This window comes from Paroedura picta, chromosome 2 (genome assembly GCF_049243985.1).
Source record: "Paroedura picta isolate Pp20150507F chromosome 2, Ppicta_v3.0, whole genome shotgun sequence".
NCBI lineage: Eukaryota > Metazoa > Chordata > Lepidosauria > Squamata > Gekkonidae > Paroedura > Paroedura picta.
This window is the reverse complement of record NC_135370.1, coordinates 172,888,831-172,916,282: the sequence shown is the minus strand read 5'-3', so window position 1 is coordinate 172,916,282 and position 27,452 is coordinate 172,888,831. Positions and strand designations below refer to the sequence as shown.

Below are 27,452 nucleotides of genomic sequence, written 5' to 3'. Positions count from 1 at the left end.
CTGGACAGATCCTTCTCCTGGATGCTTGAGGCTGATGCTGCACTGAGCAGAGGGTGGACTCGATGGCCTGGATGGCCCCTTCCAACTCTAGGATTCTAGGAGTCTAGTTCAGCAGGGGAAGGGGCTGCCTAAGGAGGTGGGGAGCTCCCCCTCACTGGTGGTCTTCAAGGAGCAGCTGGACAGATCCTTCTCCTGGATGCTTGAGGCTGATCCTGCACTGAGCAGGGGGTGGGACTAGATGGCCTGGATGGCCCCTTCCCACTCTAGGATTCTAGGAGTCTAGTTCAGCAGTGGAAGGGGCTGCCTAAGGAGGTGGGGAGCTCCCCCTCACTGGCAGTCTTCAAACAGCGGCTGGGCAGATCCTTCTCCTGGATGCTTGAGGCTGATCCTGCACTGAGCAGGGGGTGGGACTAGATGGCCTGGATGGCCCCTTCCCACTCTAGGATTCTAGGAGTCTAGTTCAGCAGTGGAAGGGGCTGCCTAAGGAGGTGGGGAGCTCCCCCTCACTGCTGGTCTTCAGGCAGCGGCTGGACAGATCCTTCTCCTGGATGCTCGAGGCTGATCCTGCATTGAGCAGGGGGTGGGACTAGATGGCCTGGATGGCCCCTTCCCACTCTAGGATTCTAGGAGTCTAGTTCAGCAGTGGAAGGGGCTGCCTAAGGAGGTTGGGAGCTCCCCCACACTGGTGGTCTTCAAGCAGTGGCTGGACAGATCCTTCTCCTGGATGCTTGAGGCTGATCCTACGTTGAGCAGGGGGTGGGACTAGATGGCCTGGATGGCCCCTTTCAACTCTGGGATTCTGTGTTACATGGTTGCCAACTCTGGATTAGGAAATTCCTGGACATGTGAAAGTGGAGCCTGGGGTGAAGAGGGGAAGGACCTTAGGAGGGTATAATGCCATCAAATCGACCTTTCAAAGTTGTTAAGTACCAATCTCCACGAAGCACACGGCTGCCCTTCAAAAAGCAGAGACCGCTGGAGGCATGCTGATAAAACAGCAAGAGTTACATCACCGTCCAATCCGGGGCAGCCGTCCTTGTCCCGCCGTCCCCTGATTTCGACTGTCTTCCGTAAATAGCGCGAGACGGGCGTTTGGTAAAAGGCCACTTAGAGCCCAAACGCCCTCTCGAAACGATGCCTCGGGACAGGGCGGCTAATTCGTGCCACCGTCCTGCGCAAATGTTGGCAGCGATTGATCCGCCCTGTACTTTCTAGGGCGGTGAGCGGAGAACTGCGGCTGCATCCCGATGGCCAATTCCTTTGCAAGCCAGAGGTCATATTTCTGATTTCTGCGGGTGGCTCCTGGTGATGGGGGTGTTCTGGGACCCAGGCTTACTGCAAGATAACCAGGGGGTTCTGGTGGCCAGAAGTGACTTTTCCTGGTTAACCATCTGAGGATTTTCCTGGGTGGGACAGATCTGGCCACTGTGACGGTGCATGCCCCAGTTACATCTAGCTTAGTTTACTGCAGTGCACACTGTATGTGTGGCTGCCCTTGATAAATGTTTGGAATCTTCCATTAGTGCAACATGCTGCAACCAGCACTTTGACCGTAGCGGATGGTCGGGACCACATCACTCCAGTTGTAGCTTAGCTGCACAAGCTCCCGGTTTGTTTCTCAACGTAATTCACAGTCTTGGTGTTGAATCCTAGAACAGAATCCTAGAATTGGTAGTGGCCATGCAGCCAGTGGGTGAAAACGTTTTGCTTTCCTCTGGTGCTCCTTCGTGATCCCTCCTGCCCGCCTCCTGTTTTCATTGCTATTTTTCATGTGGCCCTCGGTGTGGTTTAGCTCGTCGTTCATTGTTTTTTTTTTAATTATTATTGTTGTTGTTGTTGTTGTTATTGTTATTGTTAATTTTATTTATTAGATTTATATACCACCCTCCCCGGAGGGTCAGGGCGGTTTACCTTGAACTTATGAACCATACATAAAACAATTTACCGATGTGTTTTTGTTTTGATGGTGACGTGTTTTGATTAGGTATGTTATTTATTAATCCGGTAGGCATTGTGGCGGCCCTGACAAGGGCAGAAAGGCAGGGCCTGAATTTTGGAAATAAATGAAGTCTCATGCTCTTCCCAACCATTCCCCCCCTCCCGCTTTTTGTTCAGCACTAGTAAACCATCTGTTATCTGTTACACATAATATATTTCTAGTAAGGCCTAGGGGGAGGAGCCTGTCTCATGGCTTAGTGCCACTCAGCGCTTAACACTCACTCAGGGCAGCTGTCCCACCCCTGAGTGCCTCCTCATCCAACCGGCTTGCCTGTCTGTCCAGCGGCCAGCCAATCGCCTTCCGTGCCCCACCCTTGACCACCACCTCCCTCTGAGGCTCAGAGGGAGCCACTTCCCTCTGAGGCTCAGAGGCTGCAGATCCCTCCCGCATGAGAGCGGCCCCTAACAATAGAGTTCCCTAACAGCTGCCTGAACTCTTTCCAGGTCCTGGGGGGTGGGCGAGGCCGTCCACAGAGTTCTTACACTCCACCCCAGTTTAGCCCCCATTGTATTCCTGAATGCAACGGGCTTGGCCCCTAGTTAACAATAAACTCAAAAATATAGGAGTTCCCCCCCCCCCTCCCCTGTATCCTTAAACACTTCCCTTCAGGAGGGCAAATTCAAAGCAAGCTTAATTGCTGGCAAGAATGATATTCAGTAATCAGGCTCCCTATTCTTCTGCCAGTTGTCACCTTCTGTTGTCCTTCCCCCCCCCCCCCTTCCCCGCATTTTTGTCAAGCAGGGTTCGCAGACCCACGTCTCCTTGTGGGCATCTTTATCTGGATGCAAAATGGTTTCTTGTCTCAGCCAGTTTGAGAGCAGCGTTTCTTAAAAAAACTGGATTCCCCGGCATGGAGATGCTATTGGGTTTGTAACCTTTCTCTCCCCCAGGTATGTGTTTGCCCTACTTGGAGCATTTTCTCTCTTGTCACAAAAGAAATTTCTGGCAGCTCCGTGTGAATGTGTGCCACTTTGGGATGCCTGACCGGGCTCTCATGTAACACACCTCTCTTGGCGTGGTTTTCTAGGAGGCTGCCAGTTCTCAGCTTGAGCACCATCTGTCCCCGTGGCAGTTGTTCCCTTTCTAATACCTGCAAAAGAGGTCACAAGAGACAGGGCGTGGAAAAAGAAATCACAGCCTCTCTTCAAGAAGCTGGTGATACTTGCAGATCAGAATTGTTTTTTTTACACCATCTTACTAAGAACATCAAGCAAGCCCTGCTGGGTCAGACCAGGGGTCCATCCAGTCCAGCCTCCTGTCTCACACAGGGGCCAGCCAGTTCCTCTGGAGGGCCAGCAACAGAGCAGAGAGGCCGAGGCCTTCCTAAGGACATCAGGAGAGCCCTGCTGGATCAGACCAGGGGTCCATCCAGTCCAGCCTCCTGTCTCACACAGGGGCCAGCCAGTTCCTCTGGTGGGCCAACAACAAAGCAGAGAGGCCGAGGCCTTCCTAAGAGCATCAGGAGAGCCCTGCTGGGTGAGACCAGGGGTCCATCCAGTCCAGCCTCCTGTCTCACACAGGGGCCAGCCAGTTCCTCTGGAGGGCCAACAACAGGGCAGAGAGGCCGAGGCCTTCCTAAGAGCATCAGGAGAGCCCTGCTGGGTCAGACCAGGGGTCCATCCAGTCCAGCCTCCTGTCTCACACAGGGGCCAGCCAGTTCCTCTGGAGGGCCAGCAACAGGGCAGAGAGGCCGAGGCCTTCCTAAGGACATCAGGAGAGCCCTGCTGGGTCAGACCAGGGGTCCCTCCAGTCCAGCCTTCTGTCTCACATAGGGGCCAGCCAGTTCCTCTGCAGGGCCAGCAACAGGGCAGAGAGGCCGAGGCCTTCCTAACACCATCAGGAGAGCCCTGCTGGGTCAGACCAGGGGTCCATCCAGTCCAGCCTCCTGTCTCACACAGGGGCCAGCCAGTTCCTCTGGAGGGCCAACAACAGGGCAGAGAGGCCGAGGCCTTCCTAAGAGCATCAGGAGAGCCCTGCTGGGTCAGACCAGGGGTCCATCCAGTCCAGCCTCCTGTCTCACACAGGGGCCAGCCAGTTCCTCTGGAGGGCCAGCAACAGGGCAGAGAGGCCGAGGCCTTCCTAAGGACATCAGGAGAGCCCTGCTGGGTCAGACCAGGGGTCCATCCAGTCCAGCCTCCTGTCTCACACAGGGGCCAGCCACTTCCTCTGCAGGGCCAGCAACAGGGCAGAGAGGCCGAGGCCTTCCTAAGGACATCAGGAGAGCCCTGCTGGGTCAGACCAGGGGTCCCTCCAGTCCAGCCTCCTGTCTCACAGAGGGGCCAGCCAGTTCCTCTGGAGGTCCAGCAACAGGGCAGAGAGGCCGAGGCCTTCCTAAGAACATCAGGAGAGCCCTGCTGGGTCAGACCAGGGGTCCCTCCAGTCCAGCCTCCTGTCTCACAGAGGGGCCAGCCAGTTCCTCTGGAGGGCCAGCAACAGGGCAGAGAGGCCGAGGCCTTCCTAAGGACATCAGGAGATCCCTGCTGGGTCAGACCAGGGGTCCCTCCAGTCCAGCCTCCTGTCTCACACAGGGGCCAGCCAGTTCCTCTGAAGGGCCAGCAACAGGGCAGAGAGGCCGAGGCCTTCCTAAGAACATCAGAAGAGTCCTGCTGGATCAGACCAGGGGCCATCCAGTCCAGCCTCCTGTCTCACACAGGGGCCAACCAGTTTCTCAGAATGGCCAGCCACAGGACTCAGAGGCCGAGGCCTTCCTCTGACGTTGCCTCCTGGCTCAGTGATTCAGAGGTTTACTGCTTTCAGCAGTGGAGGTTCCGTTTAGTCTCCATGGCTAGTCGCCGCTGATAGGCCTATCCTCCATGAATCCCCTTTAAAACCATCGATGCCTGTGGCCATCACTATACCGTCTAGCAGTGAACCTGGCATTTTAATCACTCAGAGCCAGTTTGGTGTCGTGGTTAGGAGTGCGGACTTCTAATCTGGCATGCCGGGTTCGATTCTGCACTCCTCCACATGCAGCCAGCTGGGTGACCTTGGGCTCCCCACGGCACTGATAAAGCTGTTCTGACCGGGCAGTGATATCAGGGCTCTCTCACCCTCACCCACCTCACAGGGTGTCTGTTGTGGGGAGAGGAAAGGGAAGGCGACTGTAAGCCGCTTTGAGCCTCCTTTGGGTAGAGAAAAGCGGCATATAAGAACCAACTCTTCTTCTTCTTCTTCTTCTTCTTCTTCTTCTTCTTCTTCTTCTTCGTCTTCGTCTTCGTCTTCGTCTTCGTCTTCGTCTTCGTCTTCGTCTTCGTCTTCGTCTTCGTCTTCGTCTTTGTCTTCGTCTTCGTCTTTTTCTTCTAAAGAAGCTTTTCCTTTATTTCCTGGTGATGAGAAAAGTCAGACTTCTCCGGCCATCTTACACAAATCCCTTTTATTTTTTCGGCAAGTTTCACGAAGCAGCATTTTAAAAGTTTACAGGTATGTGCCAGGTAGAAGACGGGACTTTGATGTTGATATAAAAGGCTGCTCCTTGTTTTGAGATGTGCCGTTGCAAGTGAATTAGTCTGTCTTCGGTTTCTTTTGCGTTTTTGGAAAGAGGTAATCCTAACACTTTCTATCCCCCGTTCCCATCCCCAAGCTTGTAGGCTCCAGATGGTGATTTCCTGTAAAGGATTTGCTTCAGGTGTTAAGACTGTAGTAATCTTTCCTTTTAACAACTGTGGGCTGGAACAGCTGTCGTCAGCATAAAGAAGAATGGAAGAAGAATTGCTTTTTGACCTTTCTCAACGCAGAATCCCGTCTCCTTGGCCTTCTTCTCTGTTTTCTCCAGTAAATTAGTCTGCTGAAAAGCTAGATCATCTCAACCTTGGCTGCCCTTTGCGTCCCTCCCGCATTTTATTTTTAGGCCTTCTCCAGTCGGCGTGAAGTGAAAAGCAAGACCCAACCCTACTGGTATCTGGTGCAGTTCAGATCCGGAGAAGGTTCATTAATTAATTGGAAATGGGGCGGTCGTTTTAGAAACCTTGGTCTGTGAACCACAAAAATCCATTTCTAGTACCAGTAAGTGTCTCGTTCCAGTTAGGCTTCTATAGCGCGTACTTGATCTTAGATATGCCCGAAAGAAATCACATGTAAACAAAGAAATGACAGCACTGAAATGTCATTCATCACCGAGAAGACAAAAGATAATTGTTTCTTTGTCCTTCAAGATTAAAGTGACCAGAAATCTGGGGCCACAAAGCGGGACGCGCCAACCGCCACCGCGGCAGGCGGGCCCTCCCCCTTCCCTCCCCTACTGGCCTCAGAAGGGCGGCAGCGGGGCGATAGCGGGGCAGTGCCAGTTGTCATGCTGGGTGAAGATGGCAGAATATCTTCTCAATGACTTTGGTGATCTGTGGCTCCATTCAGGACTGCCTCTAGATCCCTGACCATCACTGAAGTTGTTAATTGGACCCCGTAAAGAGCCGGGAGTTGCACTGTCTCACCTGGGGCATGCTGACCTAGTCAGAGGATCTCTGACTTAGCTGGATTTAACTTCAGCTGATTCTGCGTGAGCCAGTCCACCATGACCTCCAGAGACTCTAGTGGGTGGGACAAATGGCTGTCCATCAACAGACATAATTGGGTGTCATAGGCATATATTGAAGATGAGCTGGGTTTTTGTGCCCCAATTTTTACTATCCAAAAGAGTCCCAGAGCAGTTTATAATCGCTTACCTATCCTGTCCCCACAACAAACACCCTTTGTAATAAGTGAGTCTGGGAGAGCTTTGAGAGAACTGTGACTGGCACAAGGTCTCTCCAATGGCTGCATGTAGAGGAGTGGGGAATCAAACGAAGATCTCCAGATTAGAGGCCGCCACTCGTAACCACTACACTGCCCCAACTTAAGGCTTCAGATCAGCTGTGCAAGGGGATGCATATAGATATTGAATAACACTGGAAAGTGAAGAGCTCTTTGCAGATCTCCGTATGTTAGGGCAGTGGTCCCCAACCTTTTTATCATCAGGGACCATTCAACGCTTGGGAATTTTACCGGGGGGGTAGTCTTTTACCGAGGGGGGATAGTCTTTTGCCGAGGGATGTCACCGCCGCCATCTGAACCCTGCTCTGCTTGCTTTCCCACTGGCGCCCCTGACTTCCTGCCACCCGCTGGGGGGCGCTGCCAGCAGCAGCTGCGCAGTGCCATGCTGAGATGGAGCCCCAGCCATGGTGGCCGCTGGAGAGCACCAAAGATGAGCCAGTGGCAGGGCAGCCCCCAAGGCAGCAGTCAGGGAGGAGGACGAGGAGTAGCCACGGCCCGGTACTGACTGATCTACGGCCCGGAACCGGTCCCCGGACCGAGGGTTGGAGACCACTGTGTTAGGGCATACCTCTCAGAAAATCTCTTCCCTAGCATTGCCCTCTGTCCCTGACTGCGGAGAAACGATTGCAGCCGTTTACGGGCAGCATATTGGATCCCTCCGTCATCGAGATAGTGGGCTCATAACCCGTGGTGGACAGTGTCAAATGCTGCCGTTAAATCTAGCAATAACAGCAGCACCGATCCACCTTAATCCAGCTGTCTTCAAAGATCATCCGTGAGGGCAACCAGAACCACCTCCACCCCATATCCTAGCTGGGAGCCAGATTGGAATGGATCAAGGGCCAACGTTTCTTCCAGGAAACTCTGTAGCTGTTTAGCAATGGGATTTTGCATATTTTAACGTTAACGCTTATGCTTTGCTACAGTTCTGTTTCCAGACCTCTGGTTAGTTCTACATCCCTAATCCTATTGAGTCCAAGTGAGAAAGATGGGCTAGACATAACACAGATATTTGCTGGAAGATGGGAGAGGAGAGGATTGCATAACTCTTCGCCCATCTGTCAATTCCCCTTTCCAAAGACACGTTTTTGTCTCTCATTGCGTTCCAACCAGAAACGAATACAGCGGTGCAAAAACAACCGCTGGGAAAGCGATTTGCCATATAAAATCCCGCCATCAGCATTAAGCACCTGTTTTCCTTTCCGCTGTAAGCATCCCTGCACACGTGCGTTCCCCGTTACCCCGAGAGGGGCCACGTGCTCGCTGGAAAACAAAGGGAATCGTTTGGCCCTACGTCTCCAGGAAAAGAGAATCTCAAAGAGTTTCATTCTCCCAAGCCAGCAAAATTCGGGCCGGTTTAATCAAGATCCTGGCGAAGGTGAAAGCACTCACCAAGAGAGATTTTTGGCCTGCATTTCATCAGGGTTGATCTTAATCCTAAACAGAGTTATGCCCTTCTAAACCCTTTGAAGTCAGCAGGCTTAGATGACAGTGGATCTCCGTTTGGAATTGCACGATATCAGCATGGGGAGTGGGAAGGAATTCTTCTTTGGCTTTTGATTGCTCTGCAGTGATATTCTAAGAGTGGTTCTGCATACGGAGCAAGCCTGGAGCAGAACTCTGACTTTGTCAAAGATGCAAAGGAAGGCAGACGAACGCCCTTTAAACAGCACTCCTAAATCTGCAGCTCCCTTTCGCGGCCGCTTTGAAATCTTCTTCTTTAAAAAAAGATCTGTCTGACACTACTGAGGAGTCGGAAGGACCTTGGATAACTTGATTGCAGATTGAAAGCGGCCTGCTTTGAAAGAGAGGGAGAGACGATCCGATTTGAGCCCCCAGAGGCTGACAACGCAGGCAGAATGTTGCCGACAGACCTTGCCGCCTGAGATTGTTCCCACCCACCCCTTTAAATTTGCTCATCTTTTATCAATCTGTTTCAGTTGTGTCTCTCGTGGAGAGCAGAAGCAAAATGGTAGCTGTAAATCTATTTTTTGCACTCTGCTTTCCAGCCCTGCCTTACCCCGTCCGGCTTGAAAACGTTTCCCTTACAAAAGGAGATAAAAGAAGTACACCCCATTAGATTGAATTGATGGTGATGTTTCTTTCCCCCCTATTTATGCTGCTAAAAGTTTTGGCAGATAGAGTGTGGATTGTGTCTTTTGAGGGTGCCTTCAGTTCAGGGTTTGTTGCGTGTGTCTCCCAGGGTCTCAAGTAGTGAGGGATTAACCCCCCTCCCCTCCAAGTGCAGACTCTCTGGGAACTCTTTTTCCCAAACTTCCCATGATTTCCGGAACCACTGGAATCTGTTTCATCTAGCTTGCCACAGAACTGATAAAGCTGTTCTGACTGGGCAGTAATATCAGGGCTCTCTCAGCCTCACCCACCTCACAGGGTGTCTGTTGTGGGGAGAGGAAAGGGAAGGCAACTGCAAGCCGCTCTGAGACTCCTTCGGGTAGAGAAAAGCGGCATATAAGAACCAACTCTTCTTCTCCTTCAGTAATATTAGGGCTTACTCAGCCCTTTTGGGGGTCGAACCACCCTTTCACAGAGGCTGCAGCAGGGCAAACCGCCTTCCACACAACAGCCTTGTGGTGTAGATCGAGATAGAGCGTTCGTCTGTCTGGAGCAGCGGAAAAGAGCGAGATGGGCATGGTGGGGCAAGAGGCAGAACTGAACTGAGAAACCCGGGGGGAGGGGGGGAACTAATTTATATACAATCATGAACAATGGATCTTCACGCCATTGGTCAGTTTTGGTTTAAATTCTGTGAACAAACACTTGCTTAATTTTATGGTTTTGGTCACCACAAGATGAGGAACTGTATTAAAGGGTCGCGGCATTAGGAAGGTTGAGAACCACTGCACTAGGACGATTTCCATATTCCCCAAACTGCAGTCTTGGGTTACCAAGACAATTCATGTGGTGTGGCATAAACTGAAAGGGGACAGAAGAAGAACCGGCTTTGCCACTTGCTATCTTTGCTTCGTGCTGTCATGCCGAATCAGCCTTGGGGAGTTGGTGAGCAGCTTTTTCAGGTGGAAGGTCTATATTTGGGAAGGGCCGGCTTTTGTCCTCCAAGACCATCTGCATTCTCTGAAGCATTAGCCAGAGGGTTCGGGTGACTTTCTGAATGATTATTTTGCCCTTCCTGTTCAGGATGTCGGAAATAAGCCCCAGGGCGCATTCTTGTGGCAAACACCAAGATGTCCTCTTTTCTGTAGAGATTGATGCTCGGATGAACCGAGCTTCTTCTAATGGTCTACTCTGAATCGAAATTCAGGAGAGTACAAAAACATAAAAGTTGACTCTCTGTACCAGGGGTAGTCAAACTGCGGCCCTCCAGATGTCCATGGACTACAATTCCCAGGGGCCCCTGCCAGCATTCGCTGGCAGGGGCTCCTGGGAATTGTAGTCCATGGACATCTGGAGGGCCGCAGTTTGACTACCCCTGCTCTGCACAATCAGCGACACCAAGCATCTGAATTCCAGAGCCTGGAGGCAATGTTAGGAAGCCCTCAGCTTCTATAACCTGTTGTTAGACCTCCAGAGCAACTGGTCTTAGGGGAAGGTCTTTCACGTCACCTGTTACCTTGTCCTTTCCACTGAAGATGCCAGAGATAAAACTACAGACCTTCTGGCTGGCCACTGAGTTAGACAAGATGTTAGATGGGCCACTGGTCTGATCCAACAGAGCTCTTCTTATGACCATAAATTGTGGTACCTACATTTTAAGATCAGAGGAAAGTCTTGTGCCCAAAATAAGTGCAGGGTCTCCATGTTCAGACAGTGTGGTGAAAGAAGAAAAAGAAGAAGAGTTGGTACTTATATGCCGCTTTTCCCTACCAGAAGGAGGCTCAAAGCGGCTTACAGTTGCCTTCCCATTCCTCTCCCCACAACAGACATCCTGTGAGGTGGGTGAGGCTGAGAGAGCCCTGGTATCACTGCCCAGTTAGAATAGTTTTATCAGTGCCGTGGCGAGCCCAAGGTCACCCAGCTGGCTGCATGTGGGGAAGTGCAGAATCGAACCTGGCATGCCAAATTAGAAATCCGCACTCCTAACCACGACATCAAACTGGCTCTCCAGGTGCTGGAATCATAGAATTATAGAGTTGGAATGGACCTCCGGGGTCATTTAGCCTAACCCTCTGCAGACTGCTGAAAATTCACAACTGCCTGCCCACCACAGTGACCCCAATTTTATGCCCTCCCTAAAAAAAAAAAACAGAATCCCTGGCCAGTCTGGCCTGGACAAAATTTGTCTTCTGATCCCAAAGTGGCAATTAGCACGCAAGAAAGGGCCGCAGTAGCCAAGCACTGACAGAATCCCTCTGCCCACCCACACTCTGCCTAAATTCTCAAAATCAGCATTTTTGTCCAATGGCTCTCTAGCCTCTGCTTTAAAAGATCAAAAGAAGGAGAACCCACCACCTCCTGGGCAAGCCTGTTCCACTGAGGAACTGCTCTAACTGTCAGGAACTTCTTCCAGACATTTTCTTTTGAGTTAATTTCAACCCACTGGTTCTGGCCCAACCCTCTGGGACAACAGAAAACAACTCTGCATATATAATATACACATATATATGGAGACGGCATATATAAGACCAAGGCCCAATTCCCATCTCTGTCTGGGTATAGCTTCAGGGAGGGGCCATGGCTCTGTGGAAGAGCCCCTGCATGGCATGCAGAAGGTCCTGGGTTCAAACCCTGGCATCTCCAGTGATGAGGAAGATCTCCACTTGAAACCTTGGAGAGCCACTGCCAATCTGGAGAACTATACCTACCTCGATAGAGCAATGGTCAGTATGTGGCAGCCAGGAAGGGATAGTAGCTCTGTGGTAGAGCCTGTGCTTGGCATGCAGAAGGATGCAGGTTCAATCCCTGGCATCCCCAGTTAAAAATGACCAGGCAGGAGGTGATCTGAAAGACCTCGGCCTGAGACCCTGAAGAGCCATGAAGAGGGGACATAGATCAGTGGCAGAGCCTTTGCTTGGCATGCAGAAGGTCCCAGGTTCAATCCCCGGCATCTCCAGTTAAAAGGACCAGACAGGAGGGGATGAGAAAGACCTCCACCTGAGGCCATGAAGAGGGGACATAGATCAGTGGCAGAGCCTTTGCTTGGCATGCAGAAGGTCCCAGGTTCAGTTCCCGGCATCTCCAGTTAAAAGGACCAGGCAGGAGGTGATGTGAAAGACCTCGGCCTGAGACCCTGGAAAGCCATGGAGAGGGGCCACAGCTCAGGGACAGTCTCTGCTTGGCATGCAGAAGGTCCCAGGTTCAATCCCCGACCTCTCCAGTTCAAAGGCTCTTGTAACAGGTGAAATGAAAGAGCTCTGAAAAGAGAACTGCTTCCAGTCTGAGTAGAAAACCCTAACCTTGATGGATCTGTGGTCTGATTCAGTAGAAAGCAACTTCATGTGCGTTCGTGGGACTAAAGGGAGGGGAGAGGGAGTTCCCCAAAGACCCCATCCCTGGCTGGGTTTGTGGCAGAAACCTCTGCACTTAGCACCGCACTCAAGCATTTCATTTCATTTGGGGGAAACTTAACATGCACACACACCCAGCGCCTCTCTGTGCAGCCACGGCGTGCCTCTTGCAGGCGTTTTCCCCTCCCGGCGTGCGCGGTTGGCCGTGCTTCGCTGGATTTCCATTTGCTCCAAAGGCAAATTGTCAGATTTATTATTAGCAGCCTTTGAAGTTGGGACTTCGGCACCGGCTTAATCATCTATTTATGTGCAACAGGATTCCTTCGGGTCGGAACAGGAATGGCCGAAGCGCAAGGGCGTACCGAAATCGCCTCTAGGCGGCCTTGTTCTTTTTTAAAGCAGGAGGCACCGTCATTGGGGAATACTCGTTTTTGTTCAGCCTCCGCTGTGGGGTTTGGCTCACTTTAGTATTTGCTGGCTAGAAAGCCACTGGTTTTGTTTTTTTAAATGCACTAGGGTGTATTTTCAGATAACGTTGGTCTGACGTAGCACAGTTAAATGAGAGTCCAGTAGCACCTTTAAGACCAACAAAGATTAATTCAAGGCGTGAGCTTTCGAGTGCAAGCACTCGAAAGCTCACGCCTTGAATTAATCTTTGTTGGTCTTAAAGGTGCTACTGGACACTCGTTTTAGAGGGCGTATTTGCCGATCTCCCAAGCACAACTCCGCATGCCGGAGCAAGCGAGGCAGGGACGTCAGCCTTTGCTGACGTAGCCAAAGAAACTTAGAAGTTAGCGCCAGTAGAGGAGTGAATCTCAAAAGGCGCTGGAGATGACAGGAAAGCTGACGGAAAGAATAGCGATTCCTTTGAAGTGCGGCGTTGGAGTAGGGTTTTGTGGATATCGTGGAATGCTTGAAAGGCAAATAAGCAGGTTCTGGTTGACATCAGACCTGAATGCTCCCTAGAGAGTGGCAGCTTCTGATCTGTTGAGCTGGGTTTGATTCCCTGCTTCTCAACATGCAGCCAGCTTGGTGACCTTGGGCTAGTCACAGTCCTGTTAGAGCTGTTCTCCCAGAGCAGTTTCTGTCAGAGCTCTCTCAGCCTCACCTCCCACACAGGGTGTTTGTTGTGGGGAGAGGAAGGGAAGGCTTTGAGCCTCCTTCGGATAGAGAAAAGCGGCATGTAAGACCAACTCTTCTTCTTCTATAGTACCACTATTGCAGAAAATGGAATGTTGAAACAGCTGGCTGCTAAGGCCCTTATTTGTCCAGGACACCAAAGGATCTCGGACTACTCCCGGATGGGTCACTTCTCCAATTCAATTTGAGCTTCTGTACCGCAATAAGGCACCTCGACGTGAAATCGGCACATTTTAAACTTGGGTGGGCTCCGAAGGAGAAAACACATTTCTCCACGGGTCATCGTCAGATCCTTCCGGGACATCATCGTCCCCCCACCCCCGCGCCTGTCGTCCAAGGGCTGTTTCACACATAACATTTTCAAGGATACTTGTAAAATCCAAATGTGTCAAGAGCACTTTTCGGGATCCAAGCATCACAAATGCCCAGGGCCCGGGAGCAGGATTCGTCACAGTGCTGGTAAACATGCGTCCTCCACTGCAGAATGTGTGAAAGGGCCCAGAGTGATATTGTGACCTGAAAAATTTCTCCTTGCAAAAGAGTCCTTTTTCTTCCCCGGGTTGGCAAAAGGCCAGTATCGTGCATGTTACAAGCCTTACACAATATCAAGAGCGGATCCTCAATTCCCCGTAGATAATTCCGTCCTTCCGTTCTGAGCGTCTTCTGGAGGAGCTACAAGGCTTCATTTGGGAATGTGTTTAGCCCTTGGAGATATTTTCAGTGATGGGTGGCGATTTTAGCAGCGTTTAAAACGGTGATTGCCGTTGCCTTCTTCCTTTTTCGGTGAATTCCATCTCGCAGGGTTGTGTGTTCTGCTTTTCACCCACCTTGATCCTCTGTGGATAAAGCGGGGGGGGGGGGGGCACGGAGGCTGTAATCCTTGAGAAGATCAATCCACACAGGGAGAAGCTGTTTGATTAGGCGGCTGGAGGGGGGACTTGAAAGGAATGTTTGCTTTTTAAATGAGAGATTTGCCTGGAAGGGAGACGATAAATAGCAAGCTAGCAAGGAATGATTTATGGTTGATAATCAGATGCGAGCTAGGGGATAATCACAAAACAGGGTCCAAGTTTAGTTTTCTTTCCAGATGGCTTTCAGCTGCAGCCGCTGGACTTTTGTCTCATGCAGTGATACCACAGGAAGTATAAAGGTAAAGGTATCCCCCGTGCAAGCACCGGGTCATGTCTGACCCTTGGGGTGACGCCCTCCAGCGTTTTCATGGCAGACTCAATACGGGGTGGTTTGCCAGTGCCTTCCCCAGTCATTACCGTTTACCCCCCAGCAAGCTGGGTACTCATTTTACCCACCTCGGAAAGATGGAAGGCTGAGTCAACCTTGAGCCGGCTGCTGGGATCGAACTCCCAGCCTCATGGTCAGAGCTTCAGACAGCATGTCAGCTGCCTTACCACTCTGCGCCACAAGAGGCACTACAGGAAGTATAGAAGTGTCTTTTCTGACCCTTTATGTCGTACAGAAACAGAACGAACATCCCCAAGGGCCATCTAGTCCAACCCCCCACACAACTCAGGAAATTCACAGCTCCTCCCCACCACCACCACCCCAGTGGCGCCCTGCTCTATGCCCAGAGGAAGGCCAAAAACCTCCAGGATCCCTGGGCCAATCTGGCCTGGAGAAAAATACAGTCCTGACCTCAAAATGGCGATTGGCCCCATCCTGGGAGTTCAAGAAAGAGTCACAAGAGTCAAGCACTTCCACCTCTCTTCCTGCTCTCCCTCTCACCTCCTTGTCAAGACTGCAATTGCAAGACTGGTGTCTCTTGTGTATAATTGCTGGTGAAAAGGCAGCCCGTGTTGAACCTGATCTGACAAAGAGGAGAGAGATTGGGCTCATGCTGCATACTTGTACACCCAGGAAACTGTAGCAAAGACTCTTGCATCACTGCTGGAAAATTACAACCTCTGGGGAATGCTCCTGAGGGTTGATGGTTATTAGACACTTTCCTTTTCATGTTCCTTTTGTGATGCCTGAGATTTATCAAAGACCCAAAAGCATATATTGGTCAACTTTGCCTGTAAAACAGCCTTTCTCAACTTTTTTACCATTGAGAAACCCCTGAAATGCTTTTCAGGCTTTGAGAAGCCACCAGGTCTTTGGTTGAGGGCAGAGCAAGTGGATTGGGGCCCCTCACTGGCTAACCAGAGTATCGGGCTCCCCTGCGGTCATCCCTCTGAGGCATTTTTTAATCAAAAAGGTCTTTTGAGCTGGGGGGAGGTGGGAGTTTTTTGCCATCGAGGGGTGGGTTTTACATAGGGGGGGTTAGGATTGTTTTATGGGGATTTTAATGTTGGGGGATTATTGTTACCTGCCACAGGCCATAGCGTGGGAATGGTGGGATATAAATATTGAAATATCAGACAGAAGATAGATAGATAGATAGATAGATAGATAGATAGATAGATAGATAGATAGATAGATAGATAGATGGATGGATGGATGGATGGATGGATGGATGGATGGATGGATGGATGGATGGATGGATGGATGGATGGATGGATGGGTGGGTGGGTGGGTGGGTGGGTGGGTGGGTGGGTGAGAGAGAGAGAGAGAGAGAGAGAGAGAGAGAGAGAGATAGATAGATAGATAGATAGATAGATAGATAGATAGATAGATAGATAGATAGATAGATAGATAGATAGATAGATAGATAGATAGATAGATAGATAGATAAAAAGTGTCAGAATTATAGTGAATATGGTTGGGAAGCATAGCTGTGTACATGCCCAACTGGGAACATGCCCAAATGTCTTCCCACCCCCTCCAAGACCACCATTGGCCACTTCAAGAGGGGGGGGCTGCTCAACACGGCCATATATGGGCATAAAGGTAAAGGTATCCCCTGTGCAAGCACCGAGTCAAGTCAAAAGCTCAAATTTTGAATACTTTGCGCTTAGGAATGCACTGCCTTCATAATTCAGGTTGCCAAGTGCCCGTTGTGGGTCGAGGATCCCTCGACTCCGATTCCTGTTTCCTGCCACTGCTCTGAGCCTCCTCGGGGCCCCTTTGGAGAGAAAGGAGGGGCGTAAAGGAAGGAAACTAATAAATAGGCTGGCCCACATTTTGCCTCAACAGACCTGTTGCCACAAGTCATAGAATCAGAGAATCATAGAGTTGGAAGGGGCCACACAGGCCATCTAGTCCAACCCCCTGCTCAACGCAGGATTAGCCCTAAGCATCCTAAAGCATCCAAGAAAAGTGTGTATCCAACCTTTGCTTGAAGACTGCCAGTGAGGGGGAGCTCACCACCTCCTTAGGCAGCCTATTCCACTGCTGAACTACTCTGACTGTGAAAACTTTTTCCTGATATCTAGCCTATATCGTTGTACTTGAAGTTTAAACCCATTACTGCGTGTCCTCTCCTCTGCAGCCAGCAGAAACAGCATCCTGCCCTCCTCCAAGTGACAACCTTTCACATACTTAAAGAGGGCTATAATGTCCCCTCTCCACCTCCTAAGTCATTTGAGCCTCCATCCCATCTGACTGTGGCTTCCTGGGCCAGAGTTGTTAAAGGGCTCGTTTGAACTTGGGCTCGCCGCAGCAACACGAGACAGAAGGCGAGCGAAACCCTCGTCTCCTCCCGGGCCCCTGGATGCCCGCTTTGCCGCGAGCGCTCGGAGGGCTCCTCTTTAGTCATGAAACGGAAGCAAACACAAGCAGCTGTTTACCACAGCGGCGGCCCCCGGGGGCCTTTCCCCTTCCCGGCGTTTGTTCACTTTGGCAAGCGAATTGAGGCGCTCCTCAGCCCTGTCAGAATCCATTATATTGAGTCGTCTGTAAAGTTGTTAAGCTAGAGGACACACGTAGATGTTATCTTCCGCGGCTCGATTGAAGGCAGAACACGAGCTAAGCGGATTGCGCGGCCAGCAGGCACCACGATAATGACACGTTTGGGGCCTTTGCCGTTTCTCGGGAGAACGCTGGCCTTGTCAGCGTTCAGGGCTAAACGGTGTGCTTGACAGGTGTGTTTACCCATCTCCCGAGCTGGTTCAGCTGGTGCGTTGCTCCGCGGCAGCCTGTGTCAACCTCTTGGACCAGGAGGAGCCCCTGAAATAATGGTTCAGGCTCCAGGAGCCCCAGAAGTGATGTCAGCTGGCCACGCCCCCGGATGTGCTATGTTACCGGAAGTGACGTCACCACCCGCGTTAACGGGCAGGTTCAAGGAGGAATGTGGGGGGCCAAAATAAGAGGCGGGTTAAGGCAGGAGTAGGCGTGGGCTTTGTTCCCTCCCAGGCAAAAAAAAAATTGAGAAAACTCACACACACTTGGGAGGAGGGAGGGAGGGCAATGTTTCCCTAGCTTGTGGCCGAGTCCATGAAGGCAGAACAGGAAAGACTGCAGCCTCTTGGTTGGGAATCCCTACTCTCAAAAGCTGTGAGTGGGGCAGGAATCCATTGGAGCTTTCACCTTTGGGCAAGGGATGAGTCTGCTTCCATTTGGAGGCTGCTATTTTGTTTCTGGTGTGTTACTGTAATAGGGAAAGAAACGGGTTTATTATTTAGGAGTATAAGTTAGTTTCATCCATTAAATTCTTAGTTGCCTTGTATTGCCTTTACCATCTCAGGAAGGCAGCTGAATAACACACTTTTGTTCTGATGAAGCAGTTACATAAATCTCTGGTACAGGGTGGGTCTGCAACACAGTGGCACAGCATTGGGAAGAGGGCATGGTTCAGTGGTCGCGGCTCTGATTGGCATGCAGAAGGTCCCCGGTTAAATCCCCAGCATCTCCAGTTACAAAGGAGCAGGCAGGAGGTGAAAGACCTCTGCCCGAGACCCTGGAGAGCCATGGATAGGGACCACAGCTCAGTGGCAAATCCTCTGCTTGGCATGAAGAAGGTCCCAGGTTCAATCCCTGGCATCCCCAGTTAAAAGGACCAGGCAGGAGGGGATGAGAAAGACCTCGGCCTGAGACCTTGGAAAGCCACGGAGAAGGGCCATAGCTCAGTGGCAGAGTCTCTGCTTGGCATGCAGAAGGTCCCAGGTTCAATCCCTGGCATCTCCAGTTAGAAAGGACCAGGCTGGAGGTGGTGTGAAAGCCTAAGACCCTGGAGAGCCATGGAGAGGGACCATAGCTCAGTGGAACAGCCTCTGCTTGGCATGCAGAAGACTACTGTCTGGTCCCTATAAAGGACCAGCCAGGAGGTGAGTAGACAAGACGCACCTTAGTGGGCCATGGGTCTGATTGGGTATAAGGCAGCTTCCCTGCTATTTCCAGATAATGGCCTTTATGTAGCAGATACTGAGAGAGACTTCTCTCTGGCCGTGTTATGGAGTACCTGCAACCAGTACAAACAATGGTGATATAAAGCACTGTAGTTTTGGGGAGTTTTTTTGTTGCTGCACCATCCATGTAATCTCATCAGTGTTGCCGGGTATATAGCATTTTATAAAAACAAACAAAGACTAGATTGTTTTCTAATTAGAAATTATAAACAGTTAGCTACAGCATTTAGGAAGCTCTTTTAAGGCATTATATTTGCATAAGGATTTAGTCTCGTGGGATCTCAGAAGTCAAGCAGAGTTTATTTATGACTTTATTATTTGCGTTTATAGACTGCCCCTAGCGAACCTGTCATTGACCCTAACTATTCCCTGGATGGGAGTCCACCAAGCAAGTCCAGGGTGACCACAGAGAGACAGGCCATGGCAAACCACTTTTGAACATTTCTTGCCGTGGAAACCATACAAGAGCCAGCTTGGTCTAGTGGTTAGGAGTACAGACTTCTAATCTGGTGAGCCGGGTTTGGTTCCACGCTCCCCCACGTGCAGCCAGCTGGGTGACCTTGGGCTCGCCACAGCACTGATAAAGCTGTTCTGACCGAGTAGTAATATCAAGGCTCTCTCAGCCTCACCCACATCACAGGGTGTCTGTTGTGGGGAGAGGAAGGGAAGGCGACAGTAAGCCACTTTGAGGCTCCTTTGGGTAAAGCAGCATATAAGAACCAACACTACTACTACTACTGCTTCTTCCTCTTCCAAGTTTGCCGTGACTTGGTGGAACTTTCCACCGCCGTTTTGCCTCGACTCATATAGCCCAAGCTTCTCATATCCCTGAAGCTAAGGAGGGCTGGGCCGGGTTAGTACTCAGATGGGAGACTGGATACCTCCAGTTTAGGGGGTATCCTGGAAAGATCCAATCATCCGCATCAGGTCAGAGAATTCTTTCAGGAAACCATTTTAATAACTGCAGCAATTAAAAAGGGGACGCTGTGACTCGTGTCCAAACTCCAGCGTGTCGAGCTGCCCTGGACACAGATTTTTATTCAGTCACAATAACACACAAGAATTAGTTCATAATTTAATCAACCACTCTTCTACATTGGCTTGATAAACATCATCCATTTAGCTCAAGTCATTATCTTCCATTTTCTGACACACGTAGAAGAAAAAGAAGAGTTGGTTCTTAGATGTCGCTTTTCTATACCCAAAGGAGTCTCAAAGGGGCTTACATTCTCCTTCCCTTTCCTCTCCCCACAACAGACACCCTGTGGGGTGGGTGAGGCTGGTATTCCTGCTTGGTCAGAACAACTTTATCACTGCCGTGGCAAGCCCAAGGTCACCCAGCTGGCTGCATGTGGAGGAGTGGGGAATCGAACCCGGCTCCCCAGATTATAAGTCTGCACTCCCCATACAGGCAGGCTGCCAAAGCACCTTGGAGATATCTTTGTCTGTATCAAGGTCACCGCTGTGCATCTTTAGTCTATGCAAAGTTCGCCCTCTATTTCTCGAGTGGCAGGACACTTCAAAAGAGGAAGACCAGAGTTGGTCACTCCATTGGACAGGCGATGGCAAACTGCCTCTGCCTTTTCGGTCCTGGCCCCTACCTGGTGGAATGAGTTCCCGGGTGAGCTGCGGGCCCTGCGGGATTTACCAGCTTTCCGCAGGGCCTGCAAGACAGAGCTCTTCCGCCAGGTTTTTGGTTGAGGCCGGGGTCAGTAAATGAGTGCCAGCATTCCCCCCCCCCCCGGACCTAGTAAGTTAGATCTCCTCCCCACCCTCCCTGCTGCTCTGATAGCAGGGCTGGGAATAAGGAGAGCTTCCGCCATGTTGGGATTGTTTAAGGTCTTTTAATGGGAATTTTAATGGGGATAAGACTATTGTGACCCGCCACGAGCCTACGGGGAGTGGCGGGAAATAAATATTATTATTATTATTATTATTATTATTATTATTATTATTATTATTATTATTATTAATACTACTACTACTAAGTCCCCGGCCATGAAAATCCTACAGGGTCTCCAAAGGTTGGCTGCCACTTGACAGCACCTCCTGCCACCACCCAAATTCCTATCCCAGGGGTACATATCATAAGGCAGTGGTCCCCAACCTGTGGGCCACTGCCCAGTGCCGGGCCGCGAAGGCCATTGCGCCGGGCCGCGGCTCCCTCTCCCCGACCCCCCCCCGCAGTAAAAAACTTCCCAGGTCGCAAGCTTGCGGCCCGGGAAGCTTCTTACTGCGGGAGGGCGGGGAGAGGGAATCAGGGCCGGGCCGCGCCCGTGCGGGCCACGCCACGCATTGCGCATGCGCATGGCGCATTCACGCCTGCCGGTCCCCAGCCTCAGGAAGGTTGGGGACCACTGTCATAAGGCACCAGATTTGGAGAACGGTCGTTAAAACCCAGGATGCGCCTGTCGCTCAGTTTACAGGGTGTCTCCACCTTGAACACAAAAAGTCTTTCTCCTTTCGCATTGTGGGCTTAAGCTGAGTCTGGGTGCACAGGCGTCTTAAAAACCGGACCCAAGACTCGGCATGGTCTGTGCAGGGATTCCTTGAGCCGCCAGTGCCCACGGCCAGCCCGGACTAGAGCAGCCGGTGTACGTGGCCACAAGGATGCATCTCAGGATCCGAGCCCCCGCAGATCCAGGAAGACATCCCTGCAGATTCCCACGGATCGGCAGGAAGGACCAATATTGGTGGCCATGGCTGCTAGTAATTGACTCTTCCATGTGGCTGATGGGCCTGCAGCTGCTTCCTCACAGGGAGGTCAGGGCATCTGGGGGCATTTTTTAAAAATGAAAATTTTCAGGAGACCATGTGCAAAAAAAAAAAAAAAAAAAAGACACTCTCTAGAGACTGTGTGGCCGGCCAAGATATAGAAAACTGTTTTTTCTTTTGAAAAGAGGGGAGGGAGGGAGGTAAGGGGAAGAGAGAGAGAGAGAGAGAGAGAGAGAGAGAGAGAGAACAACGTTATGGAATAATGGAATTGGAGAGGAAGATCTACAGAGTCATCTAGTCCAGGGGTAGTCAACCTGTGGTCCTCCAGATGTCCATGGATTACAATTCCCATGAGCCCCTGCCAGTGTTTTCTGGCAGGGGCTCGTGGGAATTGTAGTCCATGAACATCTGGAGGACCACAGGTTGACTATCCATGCAGAGTGCAGGAAAGTCTCAACTACCTGCCCACCCACAATGACCCCATTTCCATGCCCAGATGATGCCCCTCCCCAAAGAAAACCCAGAATCCCTGGCCAGTCTGGCCTGGAGGAAATTCACTTCCCAACCCCAAAGAGGCGATTGGCATTTCCCTGGGCAGGCAAGAAAGGGCCACAAGAGCCAAGCATGGACCCAATCCCTTCTGCCCACCCAGTCATCATCTGCCCAAGTTAACAGAATCAGTTGGTACAACCAATGTGACCAGTGATGACCTTCTAGTCCTTCCAACTTTCTGCATCTATTTCCTTTCTCTGTAGCCCACCTTACCCTTTGAGAGTTACCTAGGGCAGGCTTCTGCCCCCATCTTCACCCCCCTTCCCACCAGGCAAGCTGTGGACAACCTAGTGCCATGAGGACCCTTCCTGAGAGAGGGAGGTAGCAGGGAACCCAGGAGCAGCAGGCAGCCCCGCAGGGCAGACAGTGACGGGACCCAACCTCCAGTGTCCCCTGCCGCTGCTAGTGAGAAAGAAGGAGACCAGGACAGGCCACCATTGGCCTCTGTGGGTGAAGGCTGGCAGCCAGGAAGGGCCAAGGGAAGAAGAAGATGATGGAGGAGGAAGGCTGGACCCAATACTTTTAAAGCCCCAGGGGGAAGCAAAGGGCAGACAGCCCTGAAAGAAGGTACCCAGGTTACTTTCAGGAAGAGGCGGGGCCAAACCGTGATGGAATCAAGGTCCAGAGGGTGGGGCCAAGGCTGATATATAAGGGAGGCTTCCGAAATTTGCATCAGATGTTAAAACTATATCAATTGTCCTGTAAGCACAAAAGGTGTATGCAATATTCCCGGTCCTCTACGTTGCCTGGTTAAGGGGGAAAGGCTGTTCAAACAAATTAGAAAGATGGTCTGCTCCAGTGTTAACAAGAGAGATATTTTACTTATAAAAAGGAGAAGCACGTCTTACATGACATATTAATGTAGGTACATTTGACTTACTGCGAACAGATTGACTTCAGAAAGGTCAACTTGCTTCAGCTGCAAGCCCAAGTAAGAGAGAGAAAAAAAGAAGAAAAGAGAAGGGCTGGTTTTTTTATGCCCCACTTTTCACGACCCGAAGGCATCCCAAAGCAGCTTACAAACACCTTCCCCTTCCTCTCCCCACAACAGACACCCTGTGAGGTAGGCAGAATTGTGACTGGCCTGTGGAGGAGGAGGTGGGGGATCAAACCTGGTTCTCCAGATTAGAAGCTGCCCCACTAACCCATTTTATATAAAACTAGGGGCAAAACCCGTTGCATTCAGGAATACAAGGGCATTAGATTGGGGGGTAGTGGTGGTGGTGGAAGAACTCTGCAGATGGCCTCTCCCTCTCCCCAGGACCTGGAAAGTTTGCAGGCTGGAGGCCCTCGGGAAGGGAACTCACTGGCAGGGGGAGCTCTCACATGGCAGGGATCTGCAGCCTCCGAGCCTCGGAGGGAAGTGGAAGGAGTAGGGGGTGGTCAGGGGTGGGGGATGGAAGGCGATTGGCTGGCCGCTGGACAGACAGGCAAGCCAGTTGGAGGAGGAGGCACTGAGTGGGTGTTGAGCGCTGAGACAACCGCCCTGAGTGGGTGTTAAGTGGCACTTAAGCCCTGAGACCAGCTCCTCCTCCAAGCCCTTGCCAGAAATATTAAGTGGAACAGATAAGAGTGGTCCTGCATGAAATAGAAAGAGAAGCAGTGGCCAAAGAGGCTCAACATAGTAAGAGGGTGGGGCCGACTGCCAAGTGTAGCTGAGAGAGAATTCTCTTAACCCCTTTCCTCCTGGATCCTCTTGGCACGCAAAGTTACAATATCCAACATTAAACCAGGCCATGGAGGGAAAAGTGGGTGGAGCACACTGGGCGGGGGCAGGGGGGGGAGTGAGAGAGGGAAGGAAGAAGTCCAGGGCACCTGAACCTGGTCTCCTTCCCGTTCTGAGGCTGGCGCGGAAGCTGGCCCTGATCCACCTGGGACAGTAGAGGGTGGCAAGCCCATACTGCGTAGGGAAAGCATCACAAAAGCTAAGGCAGATGGCAAAACATGAAAAGCAATTAAACCAGACAGCAAAAATCTCCTGTGAATAGTGCAATAGGGCCAGGATTACAGAAGGTAAGGAACAACATTAATAAAAGCTGCCAAAGGCAGCAAAAATGGACCACAACTGGGGTTGCCAACATGTAGCTCATAGGAATTGGGCTAGATGTGATGACAGAGAATGAGGTGGCTGGATGGAGTCACTGAAGCAGTCGGTGCAAACTTAAATGGACTCTGAGGACAGGAAGGCCTGGAGGATCATTGTCCAGGGGGTCGCAATGGGTCGGACACCTACCAACAACAAGACGTGGCTTGTGCCCAGCATGCTTCTGACTGGCTATGGGCAATCGTGCAGAATATGGCTGGGAATCAGAGCTTTGGACCTGCCTCCCCCTTCTCCACCCACTGCAGGTCCATCAGCAGCCATGTTGGGAGAGGAGGGCAGGTCAACATGACAATATATGGTCCTAAAAGGTAAAGGTATCCCCTGTGCAAGCACCGGGTCATGTCTGACCCTTGGGGTGATGCCCTCTAGCGTTTTCATGGCAGACTCAATACAGGGCAGTTTGCCAGTGCCTTCCAAAGTCATTACCGTTTACCCCCCAGCAAGCTGGGTACTCATTTTACCGACCTCGGAAGGATGAAAAGCTGAGTCGACCTTGAGCCGGCTGCTGGGTTTGAACTCCCAGCATCATGGGCAGAGCTTTCAGACTGCATGTCTGCTGCCTTACCACTCAGCGCCACAAGAGGCTCAATATGGGCCTATCGACTGATAAATGTTTAACATATTAAAAAAAAACATTTACATAATTAAACCCTTTCGGGAACCCCTTCCAGGGCCACCAAGCAACCCCAAGGTTTCACGAAACCCTGGTTGAGGAACCCCGTGCTAAACATTGGCTCTTGGACCTCAGAAACCACAGCTGCGAGACACCGACACAATAAACAGCCCGAGGAGCAACACACGCAAAAATAATTGGAGGAATTGGAAATATCGGATACGACTGATTCTTCTGACGATGCTTAATTATTATTTTAAACATATTCCGTTCTTTTCCTGGTAGGCTTAGAGCGACTTACTGTAATTATTATATACAGGAAAATACAGCTGTAATAACCTCCCGCGCTATCATCCCTTTCCATATTTGCGGCCCCGAGACGTCAGCTTTGGCTCGGAAGCTCTTAAATTAGCCCCTGGAAAACACTTAAGGATGTTTGTAATACGTTTTAGAGCCATGGAAAGAATAAGCAGCAGGCAGCGAGGGGGAGCCTCGTAATTACATATTTGGCCGCCCCGGAATGTCGGGAGTACCTCTGAACTTCCTCCCGAGCTTTCAGGAACGCAGAGGCCGCGATCGGATGGCCGGGCGAGATGGCAAACCATTGCAGAATGCCGCTCAGCGGCCGTATCTATTCGGCAGACGCGTGAGTTGCTCGTAATGGCGGCCCCTGGCATGTTAAAGGTAAAGGTAAGGTAAAGGTATCCCCTGTGCAAGCACCGGGTCATGTCTGACCCTTGGGGTGACGCCCTCCAGCGTTTTCATGGCAGACTCAATACGGGGTGGTTTGCCAGTGCCTTCCCCAGTCATTACCGTTTACCCCCCAGCAAGCTGGGTACTCATTTTACCGACCTCGGAAGGATGGAAGGCTGAGTCAACCTTGAGCCGGCTGCTGGGATTGAACTCCCAGCCTCATGGGCAGAGCTTTCAGACGGATGCCTTACCACTCTGCGCCACAAGAGGCTCTTTACCGCTCCTGGCATGTTACCGCTGCTCAATCCATTGGGTTGTCCACCCTGTTCCGGTGCCTCTTAAATCTGCTCTCGGGGCTCCTTTCTGGAGCTCTTCGGATGTTAATAGAGCTCTTCGCTTTTTTCTAGGGTCTCCCTCCCTACAGGGAAGCAACCTTCTGTACCTTTTAAAATATTAAAGACACGGGCCTGTAAGGGGAGCCGAGATGAACAGAGGCATTTGGGAGAGGGGCGGGACAAGCAGCTCCGGCTGCAAGGCGTGGACCAGCGACAGAGAGTTGGTAAAGAGAAGCAAGCTAGATCTGGTTAGAGCAGACTTTCTCGGTTTTTTGACCATTGAGAAACCCCTGAAACACTCTTCAGGCTTTGGGAAACCCCAGAAGGGGCACGGACATGCAGAATATGTGTGGACACGCCCACCTGGGACCCTTCTCCTCCCCGCCTCCTCCAGGCCCATCCTTGGCCATTGGGGGAGTCAACGTGTCATTTCACCAGATAAATGCTTAGCAAATTTATAAAATATAAAGGAAATTAATTAACTCCCACCAATCTGGGAAACTTCCAGCGCCATCAAGAAATCCAAGGGTTTCACGAAAGCCTGGCTGAGAAAGGCTGGGTTAGATAAGTGGGTGTGTTATTCTTGGGGGAAACAGCATAGGCCAAGCTGTCATGAAGCATCCAAAACCACTAGATGGTTCTCTGAAGACAAGACTGAACAATCTGTAGAAGCATGGATTCCAGAAAGGGACTGGGGCTCAGTGGAAGAACCTCTACTCTGCACGGGTGAAACCTCTGGTTCAGTCCCTGGCATCTCCAGTTTTAAAAAGGACCAGTCAGGGGGTGATATGAAAGACGCCTACTTAAGAAACTGGAGAGCCACTGCCCCTGGAGAGCCAGTTTGGTGTAGTGGTTAGGAGTGTGGACTTCTAATCTGGCAAGCTGGGTTCGATTCTGCATTCTCCCACATGCAGTCAGCTGGGTGACCATGGGCTCACCATGGCACTGATAAAACTGTTCTGACCGAGCAAGAATCTCAGGGCTCTCTCATCCTCACCCACCTCACAGGGTGTCTGTTATGAGGAGAGGAAAGGGAAGGCTGCTTTGAGACTCCTTCGGGTAGAGAAAAGCAGCATATAAGAACCAACTCTTCTTCATCAGTAATATCAGGGCTCTCTCAGCCTCACCCACATCACAGGGTGTCTGTTATGCGGAGAGGAAAGGGAAGGCGACTATAAGCCACTTTGAGACTCCCTTGGGGAGAGAAAAGCAGCATATAAGAACCAACTCTTCTTCTTCTTCTTCTTCTTCTTCTTCTTCTTCTTCTTCTTTTTCTTCTAATTCCATCTGGATGATAGTACTGACCTCGGTGCCAGATTGGGCTGGTGGAGCAGAAGGCAGCTTCATGTGTCCTTGAATGCCCATTTTATTTTGTTTTTCTTTGCAATATATTATCTTTTTCTGGTACTAAGCTGGTATCCTGATCATTTTTCCTCCCAGTTCAACCATTTCTATTATGCTTCTATTGGTTGTTGTTTTCCATGGCACCATTTCTGTGCAATAAGGTTGCTAACTAGTGCCGTCTACTTTGAGTCTGGAAATTCCTGGAGATTTTGGGGTGGAGCCCAAGGAGGGTGGGATTTGGGGCATCTCTGTCACCTGCTGAGTTGTTGCAATTCCAGGAGAACTCCAGATCCCACCTGGAGTTTGGCAACCCTAATGCTAACTCAAGAAGATATTTGCTGGGTAGGCTGCATCACACAGTGCTTTGTAATTTTGCACAGAGGGGTCTAACTTCTTGACTTCTTGTTTCATGTAGGTTGCGGCCCTTGATTTCGACGCAGCTAGCAAAAAAGGCCACAACTGAGGAGGTACGGTATTCGATCTAACGTTGTTGTGTTTCCTGCATGTGAAAAAGAGATGTGAGATTTATCACACAGCCTCCCATCAAG

General features: G+C 50.9%; 1 protein-coding gene across 2 annotated transcripts in view; it reads left to right on the top strand.

Moving 5' to 3' along the window:
* The window catches only part of BRF1 (BRF1 general transcription factor IIIB subunit), a 307,644-nt gene that overhangs the window by 260,732 nt on the left and 19,460 nt on the right, over positions 1-27,452 (top strand). For both annotated transcript variants that reach the window (XM_077323870.1, XM_077323871.1), the window contains exon 16: positions 27,320-27,371. In XM_077323870.1, coding sequence (XP_077179985.1) covers positions 27,320-27,371 — 52 coding nt within the window. The remainder of the gene's footprint in view (positions 1-27,319; positions 27,372-27,452) is intronic.